Source organism: Neopelma chrysocephalum, unplaced genomic scaffold (genome assembly GCF_003984885.1).
Source record: "Neopelma chrysocephalum unplaced genomic scaffold, ASM398488v2 Primary Assembly neopelma1_97, whole genome shotgun sequence".
Lineage (NCBI taxonomy): Eukaryota > Metazoa > Chordata > Aves > Passeriformes > Pipridae > Neopelma > Neopelma chrysocephalum.
The window spans coordinates 4664968-4692636 of NW_020897760.1; the positions used below are offsets into that span (position 1 = coordinate 4664968).

At 37.4% G+C, this 27669-nt stretch overlaps 1 protein-coding gene across 1 annotated transcript in view; it reads right to left on the reverse strand.

Annotated features, from left to right (window-relative positions):
- LOC113972788 overlaps nucleotides 1-27669 on the reverse strand; it is a 115077-nt gene that overhangs the window by 76118 nt on the left and 11290 nt on the right. The window contains exon 4 of the mRNA XM_027694198.1: nucleotides 11298-11375. Coding sequence (XP_027549999.1) covers nucleotides 11298-11375 — 78 coding nt within the window. The remainder of the gene's footprint in view (nucleotides 1-11297; nucleotides 11376-27669) is intronic.

Consider the following 27669-nt stretch of genomic DNA (forward strand, 5'->3'; position numbering starts at 1 on the left):
TTAAGATTTTAAAATTAAAAAGAGAATTGTCATTTACTAATGCATTTGGCAATCATTCAGCTTCACTCTCCCTGATGCTGGGGAGAAATGATAGTTCCATCTGACCTGAAGTGATCCTGAACATCACCTGAGAGTTCAGTTGATCTTACAAGCAATTCTCTACCCCCTGCTCTCCTGATTGTACCAGTCTTATATGGGATTTGTTGGATCCATCTTGAAGAAGACAGAAACTTGAGATATCAGACTTTAGATCAGAAATACTAACAATATTTCCTCCTGTTGCACAGCTAAAATAAACCACAAGTAACATGAATATGTTCTAGTTTCAGGCATTCTATTTCATACTATCTTCTAGTATCAGGCATTCTAAATGCAACTAAAATTTCCCATAAAAAGGAAGTCAGTTCTTTCACCCTGATTTACTGCACAGACAGAGGAACCCCTCTTGATTTACATTACCTTATAAGAACAAAAAATTGCTATTATATATGCCAAAATGTTACCTGATAAATTTTTTAGAATTAGAGATTACACCAAAAATATTTTCAATGAAATCTAAAAACAGAGAAGCAAATTTAAGCCTCTAATTCATTAAGAGCTAAACTTTCAAGGCTGAAGATCATATGTCACTTCTGGGGGATTACAAACAAATCTAAATGTTTCACCATGATTTTCGCATCATAGGAAAATGTGACAGTACTAATAATACATGGTATTATATACTGCTAGACATGTTGGACAAATTACGTCTGCTACTGAATAAATGTGGAAGGAGTCTGCATTAGAAAACTTCCTGCTGGGTCACAAACATACATCAGGAATGGTTTGTTTTCAGCACAAGAAAAATTGCCATTGTCATATTCCAAAGTGAGCGTAAATTGTTTTATTATAAACTCCCTGTTGGTCCCAGTTTAACTGAGAAATCATTCAATCTAAATTTATCTTTTCTCTGCATGGCAGTGCCATGTGTTGGTATCACCAAACTCTGCCTCAGTAACAAGACCAGCATTCCTTTAAAAGACAGACTGCTCTCTTGATCCTAAACAACCTTGCCATACATTAACTCTTGGTTTGCCCCCACTTACTTTGATTTGTAATCCAAGGCTCTCAATTTTACAAAGACAAGGCTTCATTGTTACTGATTCACAAGGCAATCAGTCTCCACAAACTTCCACCATGCTTGGCAATTATACATGTATGTATATGAATATATCCATTTTGAAAACATAAAACTATTCCCTATTTACATGACCTCTTGTAGCTTCAATAGAGAGAAAAGCCTAGTCCAGATTAGCAATGATAGATAAACCTATTCTGGCCACCCTCCATTCACTTGATTTTCATTTGATTTCCAAGTGAACTGACCTGCTTAAATAATGCCGCTTAAATAATGCCACTTAAATGTACACAAAAACAGTATGTAGCCCTTGTGGTTCTCCTTTACATTTGTCACTCGTTCATCTTATCATTAGCATCTGATGGGAACAGGGGAAGTGTCAAAGACCCAAAAAGAAGAGTGAAGCAACCACTCAGCCATCATAGGGCTCTAAGTAGTCTGAGAAGGTCTTAATGCTTGTCTCCAAGAGCTCCACCAAGGAAGGCTTTGTTGAGGATGTAATTTTTCACACTTAGTGCTATGAAATGTCAACCTGAAGCAAAAACAAATTCACCACAATTAGTGTCACAAACAGTTCCATTATACCATTAAGAGCACAGCTGAGGAAATAGAATGAATGTGGGTCCCCAGTAAATACTTATCTGCTAGAGATTAAAATACTTGGATTTATTTCCATTTGATTTTCATATGTAAACATCTGCCCACATTCAAAAGGGGACAGAGTTGTTCAAAACAAAACAGGAGGATTTCTTTCATTTTCCTTAATTGGCAATTACAAACAAGTAAGTCGTCAGACAACACTTCTACCCACTAATTTAACCTCTGGGGAACAGGAATATATTTTGTATCTTACCACTCTTCACTGAAAACCTGGAGCAATTTGTATACTTTCTTTAAGAAAGAAGGTTGAAAAACAGCACGTTACTAGAAAATGTGGTGATCCAGTCTTTCCTGTATCCAGCTTCTCTATGTTCTCACTGACCAAAGTTGCAGCCAGTTTAGTGTGACTTTCACAGGCAAGCCAAGCCAAGAAGGAAGCAGAAAGACAGTATTGCTTCTCTAATTATACTAATGAAAGGCATCCTTAAAGCATATAATTCATTCCTCTTTTATAGATTTTCCAGAAGAAGATATCTAAGGAAGGCCATAGCAGAAGGGTGACTCTTCCCTTCTGTTATGCTTTTTGTTTTTAAAGAACCCATTATCTACTGGATGGAAAAAAAAACAGCAGTCCTTCTAAATCTTTTTTAAATTTAAATCTCTTTTTAAAATGGGATTTTTCCAGTTCCTCTTCTGCACCAGGTTTGGTTTTTTGGGTTTTTTCTTGCATATCTGGAGAAAGTAGGAGCCACAAGTAGTAAAAACAATAGTTTACTTCCAGGTGATTGGGAGATCTTCCAAATTAAGAAGGGAGTTTGTCTAATGTATTTTTGCAGTACGCAGGAATTTAAGCAGTTATCTGGAAAGCAGGTGTTAGAACATGGCTTTGACTCAGCTAAAACTGAGAAAGGCTTATTTCCTACGACAGGAAAGAGAACCCAAGTTTGCCACTGCCCTTCTCCTGCCTGACTGCTGGTTTTCAGTTCAACAGCACGTGATGGAGAAGCTGCGCGTGTTCCTGAAGCACAGGCAGACTGCTGCTCCCCATGGCTGCTCCCCATGGCACCTAGTAGGTCCCAGCCAGGCCAGCTGTGGCTAATTTAAGAAATCACAGGTGCAGTAATAATCGAACAGCAGGAACTAAGTCATTGTGGTTATTCTTTTGGATATAGAACTGTAGCTAAAGACTGAGATCTGTCTCGGGTATGAACTTACATCAGACCCTGTAAGACAGTTAAAGTAAATCTCCAACAGGGACCTCAGAAGTTAGAGAGGAAGAGAAAATGTAGCTGTACTCTGAGTTTTGGACATGTGTGTATACTGTATTATTTTGAAGATCCCCCAGCCTAAAATGAGACAAAAATTAAGAATATTTGTAATGAACTGCAGTGACAAGTATTCCTGCTACTGGCTTTCCTTCCTGTTGGGAAAAGTAGTTTGTGAAATATCATTAGACAGTTTGCTGTAGCTGCATGATATTTGTTTATTAAAACCCATTGATGTAACTAGGAAGCAAAACATTGCATTTGACAATAAAACTATTGCTACAGCAAAGCACATATCATCACAGTTATTATCATCACAAGGGTGTGCTCCAGAGAGTGCCAATCAATAGGTTGTGGGTTTTCTGTTAAAATATTAGTGTGTCATGATATTCTGGCATAACTTTAATCTTCCTTTGGAAAAGCATCTAAAAATGAAAGAAGAAATTATGCATTTGAATAGAAGAGCCTTAGAAAAAAAGGAGATTTATTATTAATTCAAGAGCAATAACTGTGCACACAAGAAATACATCCAAAATATGGTATGTTTAGTGGTAGGATCTCACTTATCCCAAAGCTACCAAAAATTAGAAATCTCTTAATGAAGTACAACTGTATCATTCAGATGCAAAAACTAAGAAAGTGTTCACCTTGTGAGAAAAGCAGCACAGAGACCCTATTAAAGGAGATATTAAAGGAGGATGAAAGTTAGGAAACCACTACAGATAAAATAGGAATAAAAAAGCAGAAGTGCACATTTGATTTCTGAAAACTTTTGAAAAGGTACCAGTTGAGAAAAACAAAGGGGAAGAAATCAAAATAAAGCTTGTTTTCTGACATTTCCCTGCCAAGACCAAAAAAAAAAATACAGATAGGGAAAAAAAAACATTATCTGAGGATAATGTGAACACACTAATTGGCAGGCTGTAGAGTGAGTAACTCAAGGGACTTACAAGGTGAACAACATTCTGAGTGCCGGGAGAAATTACTTGTATGTTAATCATTCACAATCTGGGAAAGAATAAGAACGCCTACCCATTCCTCCATGATCATAATTTCTCTGGTTTATTATGGTGGGAGTATTTCTTAAATTAAAAACATGAAAAAGTAAAAAAAAAATACTTTGTTTCATAATACATTTCATTGCTATCATTATTCAATTAACATGAAGTCCTAAACAGAAAAGATCCTTTTTTACCTGAATCTCTTGTTCTTTTTCAAAATTCAGCTAGTCAATCAATTTATTTCTATCTGTACATTTTAAGAAACACGTTCGGAGTGAAAAACATCCTTTCTAAAGCTGCTTTTCTCCCATCTCCAATGTTGTTTATTCTAGCTGTGTGTTACAGCATAACTGTAGTGCACTAGGAACACTGCGGGGGGCAGGCTGGAGATGGAGGGGTTTGGAAAGGGCAGCTGGTTCAAGGTTAAGCTGAGATAAAGCCATAACTTGCTTTAGACTTATCTATGTCTCATCTCAGCTGTGCAATATGACCCTCTCTTCTTGCTGAGCTGCAGTCTGATTCTGATACTGTGTATCAGCTGACAGACGTCTTGAGCTTTATTCTTGTCACTGTGATTTCAAAAGATGAAGTATGGAAAAAAATATAGCAGACCAAAGGAAATTTGGAAATAATTTTGCTAGATAGTTTTATAGTAATCAATTTCACAACAATTAGTAGTTTCAAACACAAGAGTTAGCTAAACCTGCTTCTTGTAGTAAAATAAGTACAATTATTGTTAGTGAAATTAGGGTTTCATTAATTCCCAGTTCATTCTTAACAGTGTCTTGGTATTTATATGTTATTCCAGACTACTTTAAATAGACTTTTCTGTTTGAAGCTCACTTATGAAATATTTTCAAAAGTGACTAATTTGAGAAACAACAGGAGCACAAGTGAAGGTAGGAAAAATCTGCAGCAGAAAAAAAGGCTTTAGGGCCTTTATTTTAGAGAGCCAAACACTGTCTTAAGCACAGGAGATGGTTAGAAAATGCAGAGTAGGTTTGAGAAGACTTCAGCTGAATTCTGGAACTACTAGATAGTGATATCAACCAAGCCACCAAACTTCAAGAGGCTTTCAAAGGTTTAGCTTTGGCCCACTTCAGTGCAAAAGCCATTATGTTGATTCTAGAATACTTTTGTCTTCCTGCATTACAGAAACAGCTAACAGTGCTCTACCAATTAAGACTCATTAGAGCTTTGAGCTTCAGCTGGAATGAATCCAGAGTTGCTCACATCTGGTTTTATGCTTCAGTGACCACTGAGTCTCAGCAAAGGAAGTTAATAGTTTGGACTTTGATCCTGTTCTACTCTTATGCCATAACTATTAAAAGACATATTTGTATTCTGTGTCCCATCAACCATTCTAAAATGCCTTCTCGAAAGAACATGTATTTATGAGAACAGCTTCAAATAGTTTAAGTTTTGTGTTGAGAACAAAGGACACTGCTTTTACAAGTAGATTCCACTTACATTTGCTTTGTCAGAGCTTCTGATTCATAAATCTTAAATTTATAGCATACAACTATAAGCCCAGAAATACTATAACTGTAAAATACTTGCTTCTGATTTGTTTTATTCTATTTCCTTGATTAAGCCTTATTACAGGACAACTGGGCCTTCATTACAAATGTTATGCAATATGCAAAATCTGTAGGTTTTGTTAGTCCACTAGTTTTTTGATGGCAAAAATAAATTTTCCTAAAACAAAACTAAAAATTATTCATGAGCTATCCCCTGGTCTGTTTTCCATTCAGCATCTAAATATTCAAGGTAAACCAAAGCTTAACTCCAAACAGTATGAAAACTACAATTTAAAATTTATTTATGTTCAAAATGACCTATAAAACTTTTCTTCTAAGCCTCGGTTGAGGTATCAGTTGCTTAAATATATTCATCACATTTAGCAGAACCTATCATCTCTTCTGTTCCTATTTAATTAAGAATTACTTTTGCCAGCCACAGGAGAATCAGAAGAGCTTTCTTTTGAGTTATTCACAAAGTGGTAGAATAACACATGCAGATACAGCAGCTGACAACATAAGCAGGGTCAGTATTAGGACAAACTGGCCAAAGAGAGCAGCTTTTGGCATAATTTTAATCAGTCCTTGGGTGCATGAAATGTCATGGAGTTTCATATGAAATGAAATTATCCCTTTCTCTTAGCTTATTTCTGTTCCAACTAATCCTCTAACTCTTTATTAAACATTATCTTTACCATCTGCTCTGGGTGACTGTTCAACACCTTGCAGAAGAACTCTGGGCTGATTGGTTTTTATGGGCAACATGATCTGAGTTTTATGCACATACTTAGGATTATGTCAAGGACAAAGAGGATGAATAATCCATTAACTATAATAAGCAAGAACCCATATCAGTGCAGCTAGAACATGTGTTATGTTTCAAAAGCAAAAGATGAATTAGAGATATGTGGCTCATAAAATACCTATAACCCAGGACCCTCTCTATACCAGGACATCATTTCCATACATACACGCTCCACTAAACAGCATTTCTGGAAGTGACGTTTAAGTCTTGATGTATCAGATTTCATAGTGCTGAAATGGCATTTCCAGGCCTACAACATGCAAAGAAATATTTCTGCTGAACTGGGCATTTCCTCTAACATGGAACAGATGGTAGCCCCATGCACAGGTCTTTCAACCACACCTATATGGTCAGTAATAGAATGTTACTCTATTTTCATACTTTTTGTAAGCCTCTAAAATAAATCATCAAGGAACTGCTACTGTTTAAAGTCACAGTCTAAAAATTTACATTTAAAGAAGTAATTGTCATGGGTCAGTCAAATGTTCTTATCAATTAGATCCAGTTATTGCTTCCACTCTTTGATTACCACAAACATTAAAATAACATTATTACCATTAATCATAACATTTAGTGTAATGTGTATCAACCTACCAAAACCTCATTTGACACAAAACACATAATTGTAGAAGTTTCACTCCTTGCTCACAACATTTCACACAATTACTCACCTCTTTCACCTTTCTGCATCTGTCGCAATAATTCGTCTTTCTCCAGCTAACCTTTCAGACCAAAGGATTTACCCTCTCTTTCACTATAAAGGTTTATGACCCCCAAATGAACAACAATTATGATGGTATTTGATCACAGTATAGTAACAACAGAAAATATCCGGACAATATGTCTTTCTTCATCTCCCTGCAGAAGGTTTGCAGCAGATATCCTTGCAGTATGCTCTAAGATGTAATGACAGACTACTCTTCTAAACATTTTCAGCAATTTGCTGAGAATTATTTGACCTACAGTGAGCAGTATATGTTACTGTTGTATCATTCTACACAGGAAGCAAAGGATCAAGGTTTTCTACTGATTTAAGGCATCTGGATTCTGCCGATTTCAGTAGAACTCTGTTAACTTAGGCCAATGGTGTGATCTCTACACTTCTAGAATCAGTGAAACAGTAAGGACTCCGAGAGAGATAGACATTACTAACTACTACTGGATATCCTGCTGAAGACTGTGAGGACTGTGCACCTGAGAGCTTTGACTGGCAACAGAAGGCTGTATTAAATCCCAATATTCAAACTTCAGTACTCCACATGCTTAGGCTGACCAGGGACCTTGACTTCTTTACCTGTTCCTGTAGTACCCACTAGGGGCAAAACAAGAAGAGAATCACAGAAACCATGCTCCATAAACCATACTCCAGACCACTGCCCTCAGAGCTCCCTGGATTACAGGGAGATCAGATTAGACCATAGTTCATTTACTCTATGGGAACCTGCTCAAGTTGCTTACCCTAATATAAATCTCAAGTGTGATAGGCAATAGATGAATAGATACACAGTAGTTGTATAGCTCAGGTTCTTGGTAAACTTATTTTCCTATACTTCCAGACTAGTGACTAACTTAGAGGCACAACCTACTAAAAAAAAAAAAAAAGAAACAAAGTAGCATTATATTAAGCAGCAAACAATAACCTACTATTTTCCTCTCCAATTCCTCTAGCCATAGGCAGCACTCAGTGACAGTCAGAGGCAAGGAAGGATCACTAGATGCAACACCGCACATTTCTTTCCTCTCTCCCTTTTCCTTTGCTGAAGTCTTTCAACCAGGAACAAAATAAAAACTCACATTTCTACTTCATCTCAAACACAAGCACAAAAGCCCTGGGAGGTGAGGAAAGAAGTGAAGGGAAATGGCATCAGAACGGTATCTTCGATACAGACACTTCAAGCTGAAATCCCGGCCTCTAACCATTGTGGTATTTTTGCCCCTGTCAGAACCACACTTCACTACTTTGATTATTTTAAACTTGCTGTTTCACATTCTCAGATTTAAACAGCCAGCGTATTTTTCAGTTAAATCTATTATATGTTGGAATCCTTCTGTTTCACAAGAATATGGAATAATGTATGGCACAATATGACACATACTCTGAGTGTTGTCTACATTACTGTGGTTAAGCATGTTTATGTCACAGAATTTCTCATGTAAATAACTGCTTAACACACACGTGCACATGCACACATACACAGAGTTCTTCTTAGACTAACTAGTCTTCATGAATCCCACAGTTCAGAATACAAACACCATTACTAAATGAAAGAATAAAAGTATACAAATTATTCAAAGTAAATCCCATATAAGATAGGATATTTCTATTCTTAAGTAGACAGAAAAATGGGTTTCAAGTACTCAAGTCTGGTCAGAGGTCTAGGCCACTCACCAACAGAGACTCCTATCAGCTCCCATCCTAACCACTGAACTTCAAAGACTCTTTAAAAGTATAGAATGAAGTTACTTTTTTTCTGTTAATACATTCATTAAACCTCTTCATATAAAAGTAAATTAAAGTTGCTTTTCAGAAGTGGCAGTTGAAAAGTGCCAATTTTCAACCCGATGGGAATTTTAAAACAACAGCTAAACTTAGTATTCAGTCTCATCTAGAAAGTATCTCTCCCCTCCCCAAATCTTGTTTATTATATATATACATGCATGATTTATCTGAGGTACAAAGACAGTGGGAGATGTAGAAAAACCCCCTCCAAAATAAAAACCTTCTATGTATAGAAAGAGAAAAACAAAAGTTAGGTAAAGTGTTAAAGGGTAATAAAAATTTTATACACATCTTAACTGTTAGCATGAGTAATACACAAAATGGATTTGGTTTAGGTTACCAGCTTTTATCCAGATTATCCAGACTATCAGCATCTGGTTTAAGTCCCCTGTGTAACCATCTGTAGTAATGTCACATGAAGGATTAGCCTTATCTGACATTTGTAATGAATATATGGATGGAGGAAGAGGAAGGAGTGTGACATGGAGTACAATTGTTAAACCTTAAAATCAGGTGAAACCTCATCTTTATTTCTTGATTCTAACCGGGGTTTTTTTTTCAGTTTTCAACATTAGCATCTGTATTAAAAAATCAACATATCCCCACTGATTTTTTAAAGAAAGGCAGTCAAAGAAAAAATATTTTTATATTTGACCTTTTAAACAAAATTAGAACATTAAATAAAAATAAAGCCTAATTCACCATGTTCAGTTATGACAGATGGGTGTGATCACAAAAACATCAAAGGCAGGCTTATCCTAATCCTGTAAAGTGGTAAGTGCCTCCTGAAAGGTCCTGAGTGCCCTCTAATCCTCCTGAGGATAGGATGCAAGTGCATCAAGAGGTAATGGGAGCAAGTTACAGGGGTAACAGCGGGCTTTCCTGTCCATATGAGGAACAATGCGCATCAAAAAACATCTGATACGTTAGGAAATAACGCGATTTATCTAAACACAGAGATCAAAAAGTGGGAAGATGTGTGTTTATTTTCCACTCTCTGTGAGCTTATATGCATAGCATGACCTTAGGCCCACACCAAGCAGTTCTAATATAGAAAATCTGGCTTCTCATCCAGGCTCTGTTATCTGTACAATATTGCAGTGTCCCAGGACACTGTACTTACCCCTTGGCATCAGTGTCTGCTTTCCACAAATGGTGAAACTGAAGTGATCTCTTCCTAATAGATGGTGAAGTTGTGCAAAATTGACAAGATGTAAGAATTTATGACCATGATTAGTTTTAATGCATCAGAATGTATGGTGAAAAATCTAGTTTTTGAAGCAGAAGGAAAAACTCAAATTAAATCCTAACAAATGGTTTGATTTTGGTGTTTTCATCTTGTGTGCAATCAACTCAGGATAGGGAAAATGAGAATAAAGGATCCTATAAACTTGAGGCAGGTAGCACTACCTTTGGAAGAACAACTGAATTGGAATGACTGTTGATCAGGTCAAGTTTAACAATAAAAGTCTTTTTACTGTAAAATGTCCAGGTGAAAGGTCTAAATGAAGATTGGGTTGAGAATTTTAGGGTAGGTGATATGAGAACATAGTGAATAGTACTGCAGTGGAGTGTAGCAGCTAAAGAAACCAGGTGTATTGTGACAATGCCAACCGCTTCCCCCCAGTTTAAAACAAGCCTGCTAAGTCACACTGCAAAAGTAACTTATGAAAAGGCACAGATGACATCTAGCACAGCCTAAGAACTAAGCCTCAGCCAGTTTTACCTTGTCTCAGTGAAACTCTAGGATGTTCCTTTTGGTCATATAAGACATGGATATCTCATTTCCTTTGGTGAAATGGCCACAATTAATAACTGATATTAAAAAAATTTCTTCATATGTGTATTATTAGATGTCACATGTCCATGAGGTAGCTCAAGGTTGGGGTTTTTTCAAATATCCAGATACTGCTGTTGCCAGGCAGAATGTCACTAATGACTACATTTTATAAATTTGTGTGAGACATTTTTATAGCACATGCTGTATTGGCACCATTGCCCAATAGTGCATGCAATTACTTTGTTGTTGCTGTTGTTGCTGAGGGCCAAGCTCTAACAAATTAAATTTAGAGAAGCGAAATAGGCTTATATGCAAATGGAATTAAATGCTGACACAAGGATAAAACAGCCCTGGATTTAGACAGGGCTCTCCCCCCGACTTTTTAACCAATCATTAGATTTAAATTGAGCAGACAGATTCATCTTTGATTTAACTCCACTGTAATCAATGGAACTGCAGCAGGGATGAAGCCAGAGCAATATGTTTTTGACAGTTTTTATGCAACGGCTATCCAGAATGAAGTAGATGAAACAGATTATTTTTTTTGCTTATAATTTATGAAATTATTTTGCCATCCTTAAATCCCTACATCAAGAAAATTAGTTAGTGCATAAAAATGGATAAAGTAGGCAGTTGCATGCCAAATACCAACTGCTGACCACAGGCTCTGTACCCAAATACACAAAGCCAAAATATTTATCTGACTTACCTGTGATCCAGAACGACCTCCCTTAACGGTGTAAGTACAGCTGGATAATTGCACAGGTTTTCCTCAATGTCACTTGCACTGTATAAAAACAATGAAGTACATTTACCATTTCTATATTAGTATCACATATAAATAATTGCTGAATTTAGAAAATTATGTTCTTTAGTGATCTATAGAAGATCCTAGAAGGAATAATGACTGTTGGTCTGATCATTGCATTATAGGAGAAATGTATTTCAGTCAATTTTTAGAATCCCTGGTTGCCTTTTGTGCCTTAATCACATGACTGCTCCTAGACGTGGCCTCCTCCTTTACCTGCATCCACTGGCACATCTGAGGGAAAGAATAAAGTGTTTATCAAAATACTTTGTAAATTAATGTAGGATCAAAGGACTCTGGTAACATGCTCTGTATATGCAACTAATGAGGAACTAGGGATCATCACTCGTACCAATCTGACAGATCCCAATTTTTTGGCACTTTCTTTTTTGGCACCTAATGCTCTTCATTTTTCTCTCTCTTTCTAGTTTTTCATTGCTTCTTTTCGGCTGACATCTCATTGCTTATTCATTTATTCATGGGTCTCATTTTTTTGGTGTTGAGAATTCTTTATTCAGTGGTAAGTTCAGAGGAACAACAGTTTGTTATTCCACACAGCCGCTTCTCTGTACTAAAGCCATCAAATGATACAGAGAATTTCTGTATGGCTGTGTAGCTTTACTATTCCTGTGTCAGTTTTCATTCTTACATTGCTTTCTCCCACACAAACTTCTATCTGCTTTTTCACTGTATATGTACCTATAATGCTATTTTAGATAACTGCTAATGGTTAATCACCTGTATTTGAAGAAATTATAACAGACTTCTACTGGCTCCTATGACATGGTCACCATCAGCCAGAGTTTGCAGATGATCTGGTTGAAATATTAGAGTAGGGTTTCACGTTGAAATAACAAATAAAAGAAATGTATTTGGTCCTGTTTCAAACTCTGTTGTGTGTCCCGGGGTGCGCGGCTGCTGCGCGGTGAGGGCCCTCTGCAGCCCCTGCCGGACAGCCCGTGCCGCGCCCAGGGCGGCTCCCTCTGCCCGGCCCTGCCAGCGGGAAGAGCCGCTAATCCACAGCTGCCAGCTCTGTGCGGCTCTCGCAGGGACACATCTTGTACTCGGAACACTCCCTCTTCGTTTTTCCCCAGTGCTAGAACTTTATCTGAAACAGTTCTAGCGTCTGAGTCTTTTAGCCAAAATAAAAGATCTTCCTAAAAAAAGTGTTATATTCCTTTGGGAAGAAAGTAGTAAAATGGAGAGTTGGAAAAGAGTCTTTTATACAAAACAAAACAAAAATATTCAAAATATACAACTGTGGAACCATCATAGTAATCAAATGATACAACATGCAGTTCAAGAATGGGTTCATTTTGAGAAACTGCCCCCTTAACTGGTAAGCATCCACAACATAGAGAGAAGGAACACATGCAAGTAAAAGGAATCGACCAAATAGAACCTGAGAGAACTTCCAGTGAAAGCATTTTACCACCTCTAATAAGATTAAATAATCATCTTGCAAATAAACAGTCCAAACAGTGTGGGGGAAATTAGTTACAATTTCAGCTCAAATTGAAATGAACCATTGGATGGCACTGAACTGTGAAACAGGAGAATCTGGATCCTGTTTGCAGTGCTGTGTCTGACTTGTTATGAGATCTCATTTGCTACACTGTCTGCCTCTGTGTCCTTCATTCACATTCTCAATTCTGGTGAGCTACAGAAGGTATGGACCAGGTCTCACAGTGGACACATCTATGCTAAAATCCAAGAGTGACAGAAGGGGGTGAGTGAAAACATCCCCAGACTAGCTTTACTCTCACGGGCGTGCTCAACTGTCCTAGTGAGGCTTCGGTTGCCCCAGTAAGCCATGCATAATGTCTGGCAGATTTTTGCATCCTGTGCTGTAGTCCATGTTTCCTGTCAAAGTTCCTTGATAAAGTTTCTCTCAGCTGTGCCTACAAGTCCTTCACTCCTACCACTTACTTACCGAGTCATTTCGTATAGGTGGCACCTGGATCTCAATGGCATGTCTTAAGTACCACTTTACAACACACAAAACTAGGTGGTGCTGAAATACAAGCCACTTTCCTGCACTGATGGTTTGTTGATGAACTAGTCCTCCTTTTCTTCAAATTTGGTGTTTGGAAGAATTTCCTGCAATTCTGAGCCATTCATACCCCATCTGCCTGGAGTGTAGATCCCTGCAGTTACTGCACTGAGCAGTCCCAGCCAGTGCATCCCCTCTGCACCAGTTCCTGCAGCACAGGCACACACCCGAAATGTGCCAGGGAGCAGACGTATTGCCTCCCCATGCAAGTGCTGCAACAGCTACTGCACAGGTGGTCGGTTAATGCCAACAGAATGATGCATATTTCCTGTGCTGAGGGGAACTGCACCTTTCAAGAATTGTATCAGTCTCTGGCAAAAAAAAATACAGCTAGGGAGAACATATTTCAATAGGAGTGAGCTAATTATAATTTTGGCTCCTAAAGCTTTCTAACAGCCAACATATAAAGTCCATCTGGCATGTCCTTCCACCTGCCTGAAGGAAATAATCCCAATTTATAGCATAATCAAAAATCATGTTTCTATATTTTGGGGGGTTTTTAAGTTACTGCCAATACATCAGTCTATGGAAAAGCCTCAGATTGCTTTCCAAGTGATGGAGTGCCAGGAGGAGAAAGTTTCAATGTATAGACATTTTACTGCCTCTGCACCAGTTTAAAAAGCACAGAAGATTGCCTGGCTGGAAGTAAGGGGAAAAGAAGTACCGGTCAAGTATGAACTTTGTGAATTACACAGCCCTGTGCAACTAAGGGGCCATTGTTAATTTTCAGATTGTCGTAAATCCATTGGAGAATTTGAGACAATTCAAAACCCAGTTACAACAGAAGAAAGAGAGGATTGGGCAATCAGCTGAAATTAAATGCAGCCTACAGAAACACAACCTTGCAAGAACCCAGCACCGAAATACGCTGGGAGAATAAAAAGCATACGGAACTGCGCGAGTGCGCAGGTATAGTCTTTTAAAGACCAAGGCTATTTGGTATGAAGGCAGAGGGTGTTGCATAGCTCTGAACACTGGTTTGCTGAGTACATCAGGATCTTACTTCCTTCTGTCAATTATATTCTAAAAACTCTGAAACTACCACAGATGTACAGGGATGCAGCTGTATGGATTTTCACTCACTATGCCTGTAGTAATAAATCAATCAATATCTCTCAGAAAAATACTACAGCACTACTTGCCCTGAAATAGCATTTTGAGTACACACCTGCAAGGGCAGATAAATTTTTCCACATCTCATAACCAAAACGCTGCACCACAAATAGCTGTTTGCAATGATCAAAACAGCATTTATATGTCTATTTTAAGTGATGTTTCTTTAGCAATATAATTACGATTTTGATTACTTATGCATCGATGTAAACTAAATGAAGCATATTCTCAGTTTTATCGAAAAAATGTAAGTGACCAAACCTATAAATTATTAAAATACACAAGTCTTAAATAATCAACAACATAGACTGCAGCGTGGTTCTTTACATATGTAAGAAGTTGATGTAATAATCCTAAATGACTTAAAGCCTAGGCATGCAATCTTGATTAGTAATCTTGCAAACCAAGGATAGGAAACCACATTTACTCTTCAACTGATACTCACCTTACAGGATCTATAGTACGTGAAGTATAAAGCGTAAGGTTGGCTCAGGTTCTGAGACTGAAAGTTGAATAGGATACCTTTCCTGCATTCCATAGTGCATTGTGACTTGAATGCAATTTTCTATGCCACACTCATACACCCTACATTTGTATGCTCGGGTATTCAAATTCCTTAAAGTCAATGCTTCTCCAAGCCATCCTGTCTAACACCAGAATCTAGATGGAGGACTTCAAGCGTCTGAAGAAACTGCTACTTTCAGCAATTTCTGCACTTGCAGAAATTCTTTCTGGTTCAAAAACGTGTAAACTTAAAGCATGCTTTGGATGGTAACAGAGACAGAATGGAAACCTGCCTCTACACACTGCCTGCTACTTCAGCCTTTGGCCTTTATAACAGCAAACCCTTCAACTGTTCCCTGTGCCTCTCCTCAGCATGCATTACATTATCACACTACAAAGGGTGTAGTTTGAAGTACCAGTATTTTTTGACCTCCTTATTCAATCTATTGCTACATTATAATGACATATGTATCTGTTACAATTGCGAAGCATCTATCAGTCTCCCAGTACTAATATCTATCAGCAACTACTTCCAGAACACTGATTTCCTCTCAGGGTCCCTAAGGATTTTCTGTCTTATCAGTTAAATACAAAATTCCACATATCTTTATACCTTTATTGTCTGGGTATCTTAACTACGTGTCCTTTGGAGTTAACAATTCCTTGGTAGGGATCACATTTGTGGTCTACCAAAGCTGAGGAAGTGCAAGCATTCAGGGATAGGAATCATGTGGCAAATTTACTGATAAAATTATACATGTGAGGGTTACCAGCACTACATAGCACTGAAAATAGCCTCCTGCATCCAGAGAGAGAAAATGTCAGGCCACTGAGTCACATGTTTAGGGGTAGTGGTGAGAACAGGTAAAAACAGAATATTCAAAGAGCCATCACTGTCTCGTGGTAGGAAGAAATGGACTGATTTCCACACAGACAGCAGCACCGAATGGAGCAACCACCCCTAGCACGTCAGAGGTCTCAACTCAGATGAGTTCCTGAGAGAGGATGATATTCTCCAGGTCTGGGGCTGCAGGGATTGCCAGGGTTCACTCCCTGGGGCTAGAGCAGGTGAGGCAATGTCTTTGTGTGCAGCAGTGAGTTCACAGTATGCCTGATGAAGACAGCACACATCTTCCTGGACTGTAGTAACAGCATAAATCAGCAGACTGAGGGAAGGGAGAATCATCACTTGATAGACCACATCTATTATACTGTATTTGGGTTTGGGATCTCTGCCACTTGTAAGACAGTTGGTAAACTGGTGTGTCACCAATACAGTCAGGGATAGAATATATATAGAGAGAAAGGAGGGTAACTAACTGCATAGAAACCACCATAAGCACTTCTTGACTCACAAGTGGCTGTATGCTAGAAAAATGTTGAGGTGATATATTTGATGTATATTTTCATATTTTTCTCTGTGTGGGGTTTTGGGGTTTATTTTGCTACTCTTAGGAGTGGGATACTGGGCTAGAAAGACCTTTAATGTGATTCAATATGAAAGTTTTTATAAAGATGATTTTTAACAGTTTCAGTAACAGGTTAAATTTACTATCTCAAATATCCACACAGCATAATTGAAAACAATCCCAATAATTTAAAGGGGTTTGGATAAGCTCCTGTTTTCCATAAGGAACGTATGAGGTTCAAGAGACTGGAAGACAAGATGAGCCACAAGAGAATCAATCTGCAGCCATGGTCCACGAAAGTCTGAGAACCACCAAATCACTAAGTACTCAAAATTGTGTGCAAAATATGAATAAAATATTGATTTCATTAAAAATGTTAAGGACTACTTAATTCAACAACATTTTATATGTTTGCATATTTATTTCCAAATTTGCATATCTGTTTGCATATATCTTGTAAAGCTGAACGTTAATTATACTTTAAAATCATGTATAAATTGTAACCAAGAATGTTGTATGAATTTCTGAAATAAGAGACACGCTCAAGTACCATTAATTATAAACTGCCATTTAAAGCACACTGAAGCAGACCTCATATTGAAAAAATATTGAGCCCTTGACAAATAAAAAAGGCAGCAAGAGTTATTAACTGGTCTAGCTGATTAAATGGTATCTCCTACAAGCATAGCACAGATTATTTTTTTCTCTTTCTCCCTCCAGAGCATGGCTTACTTTTACTCAGAAGAGAGACATGACAACTTGCTGGCCAAGGTAAATACTGCTATAAACCATGGTATGTAATTTCTGTTTAAGGCATTCATATGGAAGCAACAGTAATATGTAACAATAGACAATACTTCATGGGTTGCTTTATGGACTCATGTCAAATGAGGTGATTTGAAGTGATTTTATCACATGCTAATTAGATTTATGAAATGATTCTATGTAATTTAAAAAGCATTTCTACAAGATCAAATCTCAAGCAGCTTCCCCAAACCTAGATTTGCTAAATATACAAGATATGATGACCCAACTATCACTTAAAGCGGCAATTAGAGACAATCAAATTTCTAATAGCGTTAGATATAAATACAAGGTCAGATATCCCAGTAATCATTAAGAGCCAGGAGTTTCCTAAAAAACTGTTCCTTAAGAATATTGGAAAAATATTATTTGCTCTTGTTAAATTTTGAGAAGATGTGTAGAAGGTCCACTAATACTGAAAGAACAAAATTCAAACTCTCAGCTTGGATTGAGAAGGTTCCACAAGTTTATTAGTGCAAATGAGTGTTGCTGCCCTTAACAGTTGCCTATCCTTGAGAAAGGTTGTCCCCTTAAGCAAAGACAGCAAAAAGGTAAAAGTCCACACCTCTCTCTCGTCACTCCAAACCTGACATCTTCATTTACATGAACAATGAAGCTGAGTTTGCATTAATCCATCAGGCTGGAAAGTAGATAAGCAGAGATGCAAGCTCACATATCTCGTTCTGCTAGCTTTGTCTCAGGGGCGGTAACTTCAGAGCAAGGAGCAGACTGACAGCCAGGAGCAGTGAAGCTCAGACTCCTGCATGCACTATGCAAATGGGACCACCTCCATCAGCCTTAGTGAGGCTGCACACACAGATTGTATTTGGCCTGCATAGATGTGGCCTGACACTGGCATATTATCAGCCATTCACACTCCTTGGTCAAGCAGGAGAACTTGCTTCAAATCTATGGAAGCTTCTTTGCATGATCTGTATTTTCCACTAAAAATATAGGCCATTACAGTGAGAGGGAGAGCCAAGAGATGCACCATGGAAGTACAGTTCTGTGGTTACCATTGTGTTAAAGTTTGATTACAGGAAAATAACCAAAGAGCAGCTACCTTATGGACATAAAACTCTCATTTAATTCTGTCTTAATTAACTCTCTGGTGTGAGACACTTACTCTCCCTGCACATCCTTTCTTCTTCAGCCCACACTGAAGACTAAGCAAGTGGTTCCATTAGAGGACAGACATACTCTAGCAAGAGGACTACTGTTAACATTTCTTCCACCATGCAAACTCTGTTCACATTTGCAGAGTTGAGTTAGATTTGCACTAAATTTTAATTGTTGTGGATTCATAAAATAATGTATAATATGTCAGTGGTAAAAAATCATGGCCAATTTTCTTGCTGTCTGCAGGAAAATAATGTGAAACCCCATGAGTTCTGACTTTTGATTTTTCAAGATTTCCTAATTTTTCTGTTTCTCTTTCCCTTTTCACAAAATAGTTTGCAGAAGGAAAGAAATGCCCCAGTTCCTGTGACCTTTCATAAAATCATATGTTATTACTTCCAACAGTAACTGATTCTCAGCCTTGGTTCTTTCTCTTGTGCCAATGTAGAGCTTAGAGAACTTTTTTCTGAAGTAGCAACCGGCACAGCTGTATAGAGCAAGGAACTTCCACCACAGTTAAAACCACAATGACTAAGTTACCAGCCATTCGATACTTTCCTCCAATGCCCATGTCCTTCACCTACAAGCACGGAACATTTATTTTGAAAATAAGGAAAAGGCTGCTTCTGCTTCTTGAAACTAAGACATTCCTACAGCTGTAATTTTCCGTTCTAATGAGGATCTATAGAGAATGAATTACTAAAGCATGAGACAAGCAACAAACAGTTCTCCCTCCTGATAGATTACACTCTAACAGCAACAAAATCTCATGGTTGAGGCCCTAATGAGTATTAGATAACCCATCTGTTTGTAATAGGAGCATTCTGTAGGGGCTGCAACAGAAGGACATCATATTGGTATTTTGTTACAGAAAGGTCTAGAACTAGATTTTTTTTAAGAATTAGGATCCAAACAAAGATCTTTGGATCAATTGCAGGGATAAGCCAAAATCCTGACTCAGTGTATGCACTCAAACTCTGGTATGACTTTAAGTATTTAAGTATTGAATGAATTTGTTTTGCTGACCTTTCATGCTTATAGTTACCTATTTAGCTAAACCTGGAAGTAATTTGGCAGAATAATTTAAACACATGCTAAACTAATATAGCTTAAACTTTAACTCCTCTGTTCCTTTGTTATGGTTTGATACTTTGACACAAAACAGCAATTATATTAAATTTTGGCCTCGGTAACTAATGAGTAGGTGGTAGTGAAATTAGTTAATAATGGTTCAGAAATGTTAATAGAGCAATTCACAGTTTGCATCATCTTTGTTTAACTTTAGTGCAGGTAGGTAATTCTTTAATGTTTGATAATAATCACTGTAGTTTGGCACATCCAAGGCTTGCAAGGCATGTAAGCTAATGTCTAATTAAAATATATATATAAAGAGGCACTAAGCTAATGTCTAATTAAAATATATACATAAAGAGGCACTCATCACTTCTTCATTTATGCAAAAACTACAAATATCAGTATAGTTGTTAATGATTTTCACATGCAGCATGCCTTAGATAACTGCTTTGAAGTCTGGAGCAAAAAGTGAACAACCTGATAAATGTACTAATTCCTTTATACTTAGCAGCCTATTTTCAGTGTGATTCCCAATTAGTGAAAGAAACAGAGAGGAGGAAAGAAAGAAAGAGACAGAGGACAAAAAAATGTAATTTTGTCCTTTTTCAAATTAAAATAAAGAATAATTAATAAAGGAAAAAAAAAACCTGTGAGAAAGTGAAGGGAATTTTTTCGGATGATTGCCATGCCTTGTCATTGTAGCCTTATCAACAGACCATATTTTGATCACATTTCATGAAGAACTGTGCAAAAGTAAGTTTCAAATTTTACATTTTGTGCTCATTGATTTTCACTTAAAAAATCTGTACTTACTGAAAGTAAACCTTTAAACTATTAAAATGTTAGGTAGCTGTGGTTGGAAATGAACTATGCTTCCAGGTACTCTATCACGTGTCTCCTAGTCTTGGTTCCCATGCGTGGTTTTGCACCATGACAGGTGCAAAAAAGACCAGGGGCCTTAAAAGACAGCCCATCAACTTTTGGACTAACCTGCTGGCTGCAGTTGTAGCCATGAGAAAAAGAGATCTCAGGCAGAGTTTTCTGGATTGCTTCCATTTTACAAGGAGTTCTCTGAATATAACAGTGATCCACAAAGGAAAACACAGGGGTTGTGCTTTTTTGCTGGTTTTATACATTTTGCACAATGTCAAGATGAGGATGTTTTACAAGTTGCTTAAAAGCTTACTTTTTGCTTTTTGAAATACAAGGGAGACCAGGTTTTGCTCAGTGCTAATTGGAGGGGATGGAAGTGCTGAACCTTTGTCAGTTTATTTTCCTCACAACTGTTGTCGCTTAGCAGTTGAGCCATACTGAATACACTTTTGTTATGCTTGCTGTAAACTTGAAGACAGCATTTTCTGTAGTGTATCAGCAATTACTCCTGCTCAGCTCTGTGAAATCTGCTTGAGGAAAAATAAGGATATAATATATAGACAGCTTGTGGTGACAGTCCACCTCTTCATGCACGCTCACGTGCACAGAAAACAGTAAGACAACAAAAACTCATTTGATAATCTCAGGAAAAGAAGTCTCTAATCTTCAATAGCTTGATTTTTGCAACTATTAGGCTAATCTATTGTGATAATGCTACTTCATCCTTGCTAACTCTGCTCTATAATGTGTAAGCAGTGATGTCAGCACTGCAAAGGAAGGGCTGCATGGCCATTTTAACATTCCTATCACCCCATTTCTAGCTGTCACTTTTTCAATGGCTGTAGAAACTCACACTGCAGAGCCTGTCTAAAATGCAGTAGCACTTAAGCACATCACTCGAGACACTTAACTTTGTATAGCTTTGGGTCTTTTAAAATAGACACGTATTTCTCTCTAACGTGATATTAAAATGAGACTTACGGCGAGAGAATATGGGCAATAGGAATCATTCATTAATTGGATACATCAAAATTTTTCCTGAATGTATACAGCGTTTGCAGACTCTGAGAAATTCCTGTGGACGGATAAAGGCTGAGCAACCTGATCAAGGAAGGGGTAGAATCAATGCCATTGTGTGTATATAATAGAACAAAGTCTTAACTACATAGAAAGAGGTTTTCCTTCTTTTCTTTCCCTATATTGAAATGTCCAGTTTGATGAAGATAAAACCAATGTTACTGGCTTATTCAAAGACCAGTCAGTTGTACTAATAGAAAAGGCAGAGTTCTGTTGCTTTGAGAAGTGTCTGTGCAATATATGACACCAGAGAAAGCACTGAGTTCAATGACACTTGTATTTGTAGTATTGCTTAATTTGGCTTTGAAACATGAACACTTCTATGACTTTGCAATCTAGTTTTCAGATGAGTTTTGCAAGCACAGCCTCATATTTCCAATCTGTACCAACCTAATTAAAAGGAACAAAGAATGAAGATTTCTTCCTTAATGCAAGATATTTTTCTAAAAGGATCAGTATATGAACATAATTGCATCCATCCTTAGAGTAACTGCTTGGCTGACCTGAAAATAACAAACAAGAAACTCTGAATGTGGGATTCCCCCCAGCTGTTAATTAGAATCTCCTGAGAACCTTTCTCTTAGCCATGTTCTGAAAATTATTTCAGCTAGGGGGCGTTCAACTAACATATTTTCCATCGCTGCACTTCAGACATCAACCTGTCCCCAGCAGACGTGACAGCAGCCTCCTGGTGAGAGCTGCAAGACAAAACCCCTGATATTTCAGGATTTTAAATGTCTCCCTTACCATAAATGCAAGGGCATCAAGCTTCACTGTGAAGTTGTTGCAACACGAGTAAATAAGAACTAATATCTCAAACAGAAACATGCCTGCCATTTGCTCGTGCTATAGCTTTACTATAGGCACTCTAAGGCAGGGATACCCTCAAAGCTCTCCTACTCTGAATGTAACAGTGATGTGCATGATACCAACACAATTAAGCCATAATGCACAGAACAGATTTCAGCAGCAACAATTTTGCCAGTGTAAGTTCATGTACGCAAAACTTCTACTGGTATAAAGCAGACAGAAATCATATCTCACGTTACCTCAGCTTTCCTACTTCCTGTAAGTTACAGAATTAGCATAACTAGAACCTTAAATACTTACCATTGTAACTATTATATTTGAAATATTACATCTGGGGTATTTATGGGGGCAAAAACTTCATATCAATTAAGCCTCAGCTCCCCTGACCATTTGTCACATGTGGCTCCAGGGCACCAACACCTCCCTTGCTGCTTAAGTTTCCTTGGTGGAAGGAAGTCAGAGGAAGTTTCAGCAAATGTCCACCCACCAGGCTCTGCAAGAACAGAACTTTTATTCCTGCCTCTTCAGTGTAGGCAAGACGAGTGCATCAGCACCTTTTAACTGGCTACAACAAAGGACACAGATTTCAAAGTGTTGGACAATCAACAAACAAGATAAATATAGGTCTATAAGCATGGGTTAGATACGGGTAGCTAGACACTGAAGTAAGGCTAAAAATTGTCTTCAGAAACTGTAACCTCTTCAATACTGATAATTCTCTGTCTGGCATGTCATAGACTGAGCTGACTCTGTGTTGGGGCAGGAGGTCTGGTTGAGAGAATGCTATGATACCCCTTCAGTCCATATTGCAAGAGATTTCTTTTGCTGTCATCTCCCCCTCTGCAGATAAATAACACAGGAAAATACACATTGCAGCAGGTGACTCACTATATTAGTAGATGCCCTGTAGTAAATTTTATATATGAGAATTTCCATAATTTCATGGGTACCACTTTAAGAAACAGAATACGCTGAACTTTTATTGTGCTGTAGGAAGTAACAGCACATCAGCAGTTATGGTATTGCATATGGACTTTTCTTTCCTACTGGGAGTTGTTTTCCTTAGAAACAAAGCTGATTCCTATTTTCCACTTTGCTGATAACTCTGTTCCTGCATAGTTTGTACTACGGTAGGACCTATTATGCACCATTCCCTCTCCCTCCCACCCCTGCATACCTACACACTTCCTTTTTCCAGAACAAAAGCTTTTTCCAGTTATTTATGGAATCTCACAAAATTATATTTCCTATCCTTATACAGTAATATAAATCATAGTTCCCAAACATACTTTCAAAGGAGAAAGTATAATTATTACCCAGGGGCCGTGCCTCTATCAACTTTGTATTTAATCTTAAAATAGTCATGAGAGAAATGTTTTTGGGGAAAATGCGATTCACAACATGATTTCAGAGGATTACTTATGCAAGGATTCCGGAATCAAAACTTACTATAAATTCTGGTTATCTTCAGATATTCACAGTTACTGTCTTATGTCACAGCTACCATCTGGGATTTAGTTCACAGTCTGCAAGCAGTAATGATAGAAACTCAAGACAGGTCAGGTTACTACAGCTTAGCTATCAGACTCCTTGAAAACACACTGTGTAACCTTTAGAAAAACAAGCTTCCAATAAACACAAGAAGCAAGTTCCAGTCTCTGATCAAGAATTCTCTTATCTCTTAACCCTGGTTCCCAGGCTAATGAGACTACTTTGAGAAAACTGTCTTTAAGTGTCTCCCCTATATGCCATCCACAACTCTGCAGGCTGTACGGCTCATTACATGTTCTCATAATACTGACTAGTCTTGCCATAATCTGCCTCCTTGCTGCCCGAGTGCAGGAACTCCTCACATCAAATTAAAGGGCCAGAAGCACAGGACATTTTAAGAAGGACAAGGAGGTGGCAAAGTTCACTGACTCTACAGGGAGTAATTGCTATTGCTTTCTTAAGGAAAGTATTTCATCTACTCAGGAAGTCTGGAAGATGTACTTTCTAGGAGAAGGTGGTTCAGTGCTGATAGAGGTGCTAATATAAACTGTATATGAGACTACTGTTATAATTTTAAAATTAAAGACATATACAGCCAATCTTTCAGCCTTTCCTCTCGCCCAAAGTCAGTATTTTATTGTTTTTAAAGCTTTGCATTGACACAGTGCCGACCAAAGGCAAACACTACAAAATACAAGCACAGACCCAGCATGTCACTTTGCAAAATAAAAATAGAATGGGGAAGAAGTGCTACAATGTCATGCAAAACATTTCCAGGCCTAATTAAAAAAGATAAAAAGAAGACAATTTTAGATGGAATGAATTCTCCTTAACCTAGGAAAAGAAACATATTTAGACCCAAGAACTAGAAAAAAAACAGTACCATACACTATTAGACTAAAAAAAAAAGCTAAATTCTGTAGCATTCTGTAAATGAAGATTGAATGAAGAATTGCAAGCACCTGAACACTGAAAACTACTGTCTTTTGCTACAATCTGTAAGAAAATAGCACCTAAAACTGGAGACAGAATTTTTTTGGAACTATGAACTTTGTTTACAACACCTAGCCACACACAGACAACAGGAGTAGAGTACTTGAGATGAAGGAGTTGTGGGGCACTGTACACACACAAAACACACAGAGCCACAACTGATCTGTGATTAGCACAGGGCAGTGGAACAGCTCTTGATAATCAAGAGGATCAGACTAAGACCAGAGCTGCTCCTGTCAGTAACAACCTTATTAAGCAAAGCACTGACATCCCTCCACATCTAAATAGAAAAATAAAACCCCCAAACATTTATTTTTATTGATTATGCCTTTCTTTTTGAAGAGTAAATTTTCAAACAGCATGGTGGAGCTTAATCAGTGCCACTGTAAGCTTAGTTCAACTTGCAGTGAATTCAAGAAAAGGGTTTGCCTTTTACATTGTAGTTGGTCTCACTGGGCCAGGCTTACAGAGAGCACATCCCTCTAAATGTAGTCAAGTCGAAAACAATGGCACTGTTCATACACATAATGACAATTTTGTACAAGTAATGCTCATAGGAAGGAAGGTGTTCAGGATACAGCCCTATTGATAGCTTTTGTGGCACAAAATCACCTCAGCGAAAAAGAATCAGGCTACATATACTGAAGTTTAAAAAAAGAGGAAAATATACTTTGCTATATAAAAGACAAAACTGGAGTGTCTTTGGATACTTCCTTATCATGAAAACCCAAAATAACGTGGAAAAATTCACTCAGTGGTTTCAATCATCCATCCAGCATGAAAATAATTCTCTCATAATAATTTGTGATGGTTCTGAAACAATAAAGAAAACATGCAAATTACACCAATACAATAAAGACTTGATTATGTAACTGCTTTGCTTATTTCACTCCAGCAATAAGCAAGTAAATAGAGACTGAATTGAACACAATTTAGGAATCTTATACTGCAAAAGAATATTCACTTGTGTTACTGCTTCAGCTACTTAAAGTAAATAATTTTGGTAAATCATTATCATCAGGGGACCTTATTTAAGGTCTATATCACTGGGACTAGTTTCATCATGTTTGTGCTCCACTTCCAGATTTTCAAGACACAATTGCTTTGCTGTCAAAAGACAGCAGAATGCTTTTTACAAAATGTGTTCAATAAATTTTTAAGAGTGTCAGCATTCCATTTTTCAGAATTAATATTTTGAAATAATCTTTCCTAAGCACTTTTTCAGTGAGAATACTTAAGCATATTAGAATTTACAAGTATATTTTAACCTCATTAGAGCCAAGGGAACTTAAGTACAGGCTTAAGTGTGTTTCAAGATATTCCCTTGTATTTTAGACTAAGATGGAAAAACACTGAAAACTATATCAAGCAGTTTCCAGAGTGCACATACAAGACATTCAATACAAAAAATGGCAATATAATATGCTAATATACTCGGTTATTTCTTTTTTCATACCGTGGTAAAAAAAAGACACCAACAATGTCGTTTATGGGGATGGTGAGAAGAAAAATGAACCTTTTATTCAGCTACATGAAATCTAAATTTAAGAGAAGGTTCCTCCTTCCTGATTCCTTCTCAGAGCAATGGACTTTCCCACACCACTGTAGGTGAGAATCCACATTTAAAATCTGATTCATTAACGGTGCTTGAAGCAGCATTAACTCATCCTTCAGGCTCTACGAGCTGTGTCAGAAGGGGTCACAGAGTACCGGTGCTGGCCAGCAGCCAGGGAGAGCATGGCGAGCAGCCAGCCATTCTGCTAGGAACTGGAGGGGGTTCCTGAGAGAATTTTAGAGTTTTTCTGTATTTCCACCTTTATTAAAACCCAAGATCTCCTGCAGAGTTTGCATGTACAGCTTATGGATACCAAAGGCTATGCTCCTCTTTCGCTGAATGCTTTCATAAAGAAACCAAATCAACAGCAAGATTTTTATACAACTTCATGCATCTTAGGTACATGAACTTCTTTTGGCCAAATCACATCCACATATAACTTTCCAGAATTGAAAATGTGAGGTAATTCCTGCTTTGGTAATTCCTGATTTCCTTGCAAGCTGAGAACAAATATAGGAATTAATAATACTATCTTATCCAAGTTCCCTATTTAGGAGGAAAATAATCTTCTTTCTTACAGTTTCTTGTACTTTAACATTCTTACCCATAAATTACTGGATTTGGTCCTGAAAAATTCTGTAGCAACGTTTGGAAAATTTGTATATATATTATGAAATGAAATCAAGTTAAACATGGCTTCCACGAAAATAAAATAATTAAAGCTTCTATATAACAAAAAGACACAGTATGGGTTACGGAGAAAAAAAATGCACTTTGGCATGGTACAACAGAAGTAGGCAATATCAACGATACATCATTTTCTCATACATATTTATAGAGGTCTATGTGTAAAGGCAGCTACCCAAAAATGCACAACACAAAAATGCACAGTTCTTTGGGAAATGGACTCTGTATAATCTGATAGAAAAACTTTACTGCGGCATACTTGAAAAAAGATTGAAAATTATTGCCTCACTTTGAACATTTCCTGAAATGCACTGTAATATCAGTACAAAGCTGACAGCATCAATCAGGAATCTTCAGATACTTCATTTGATTTTTCAGAGAGATGAGAAAGCAACAAAGTGGCTAGACCAAGCAATTCCTGATACTTATAGCACATTAATCAATCTGAAATGAACTCCTTTTGTCTGCAGCTGCAATGGTTTAGAAGATATTTCCTAAACAAATAGATAATATTTTCTTTTCTATTACAACTGATCAAACTCTGAGACTTCCATGAGAATTTAAAAAACCCCCACCTAACAATACTAGTACTTTTTTTATTAAAGAGCATGCTTACAATTGTGAAATAATGGTTACAGAAGTTCAAATAAAGCTTATTTTTTAAATTCTATCTGACCTTGGATTTGACAAAATTGTATACAGGTCAAGATT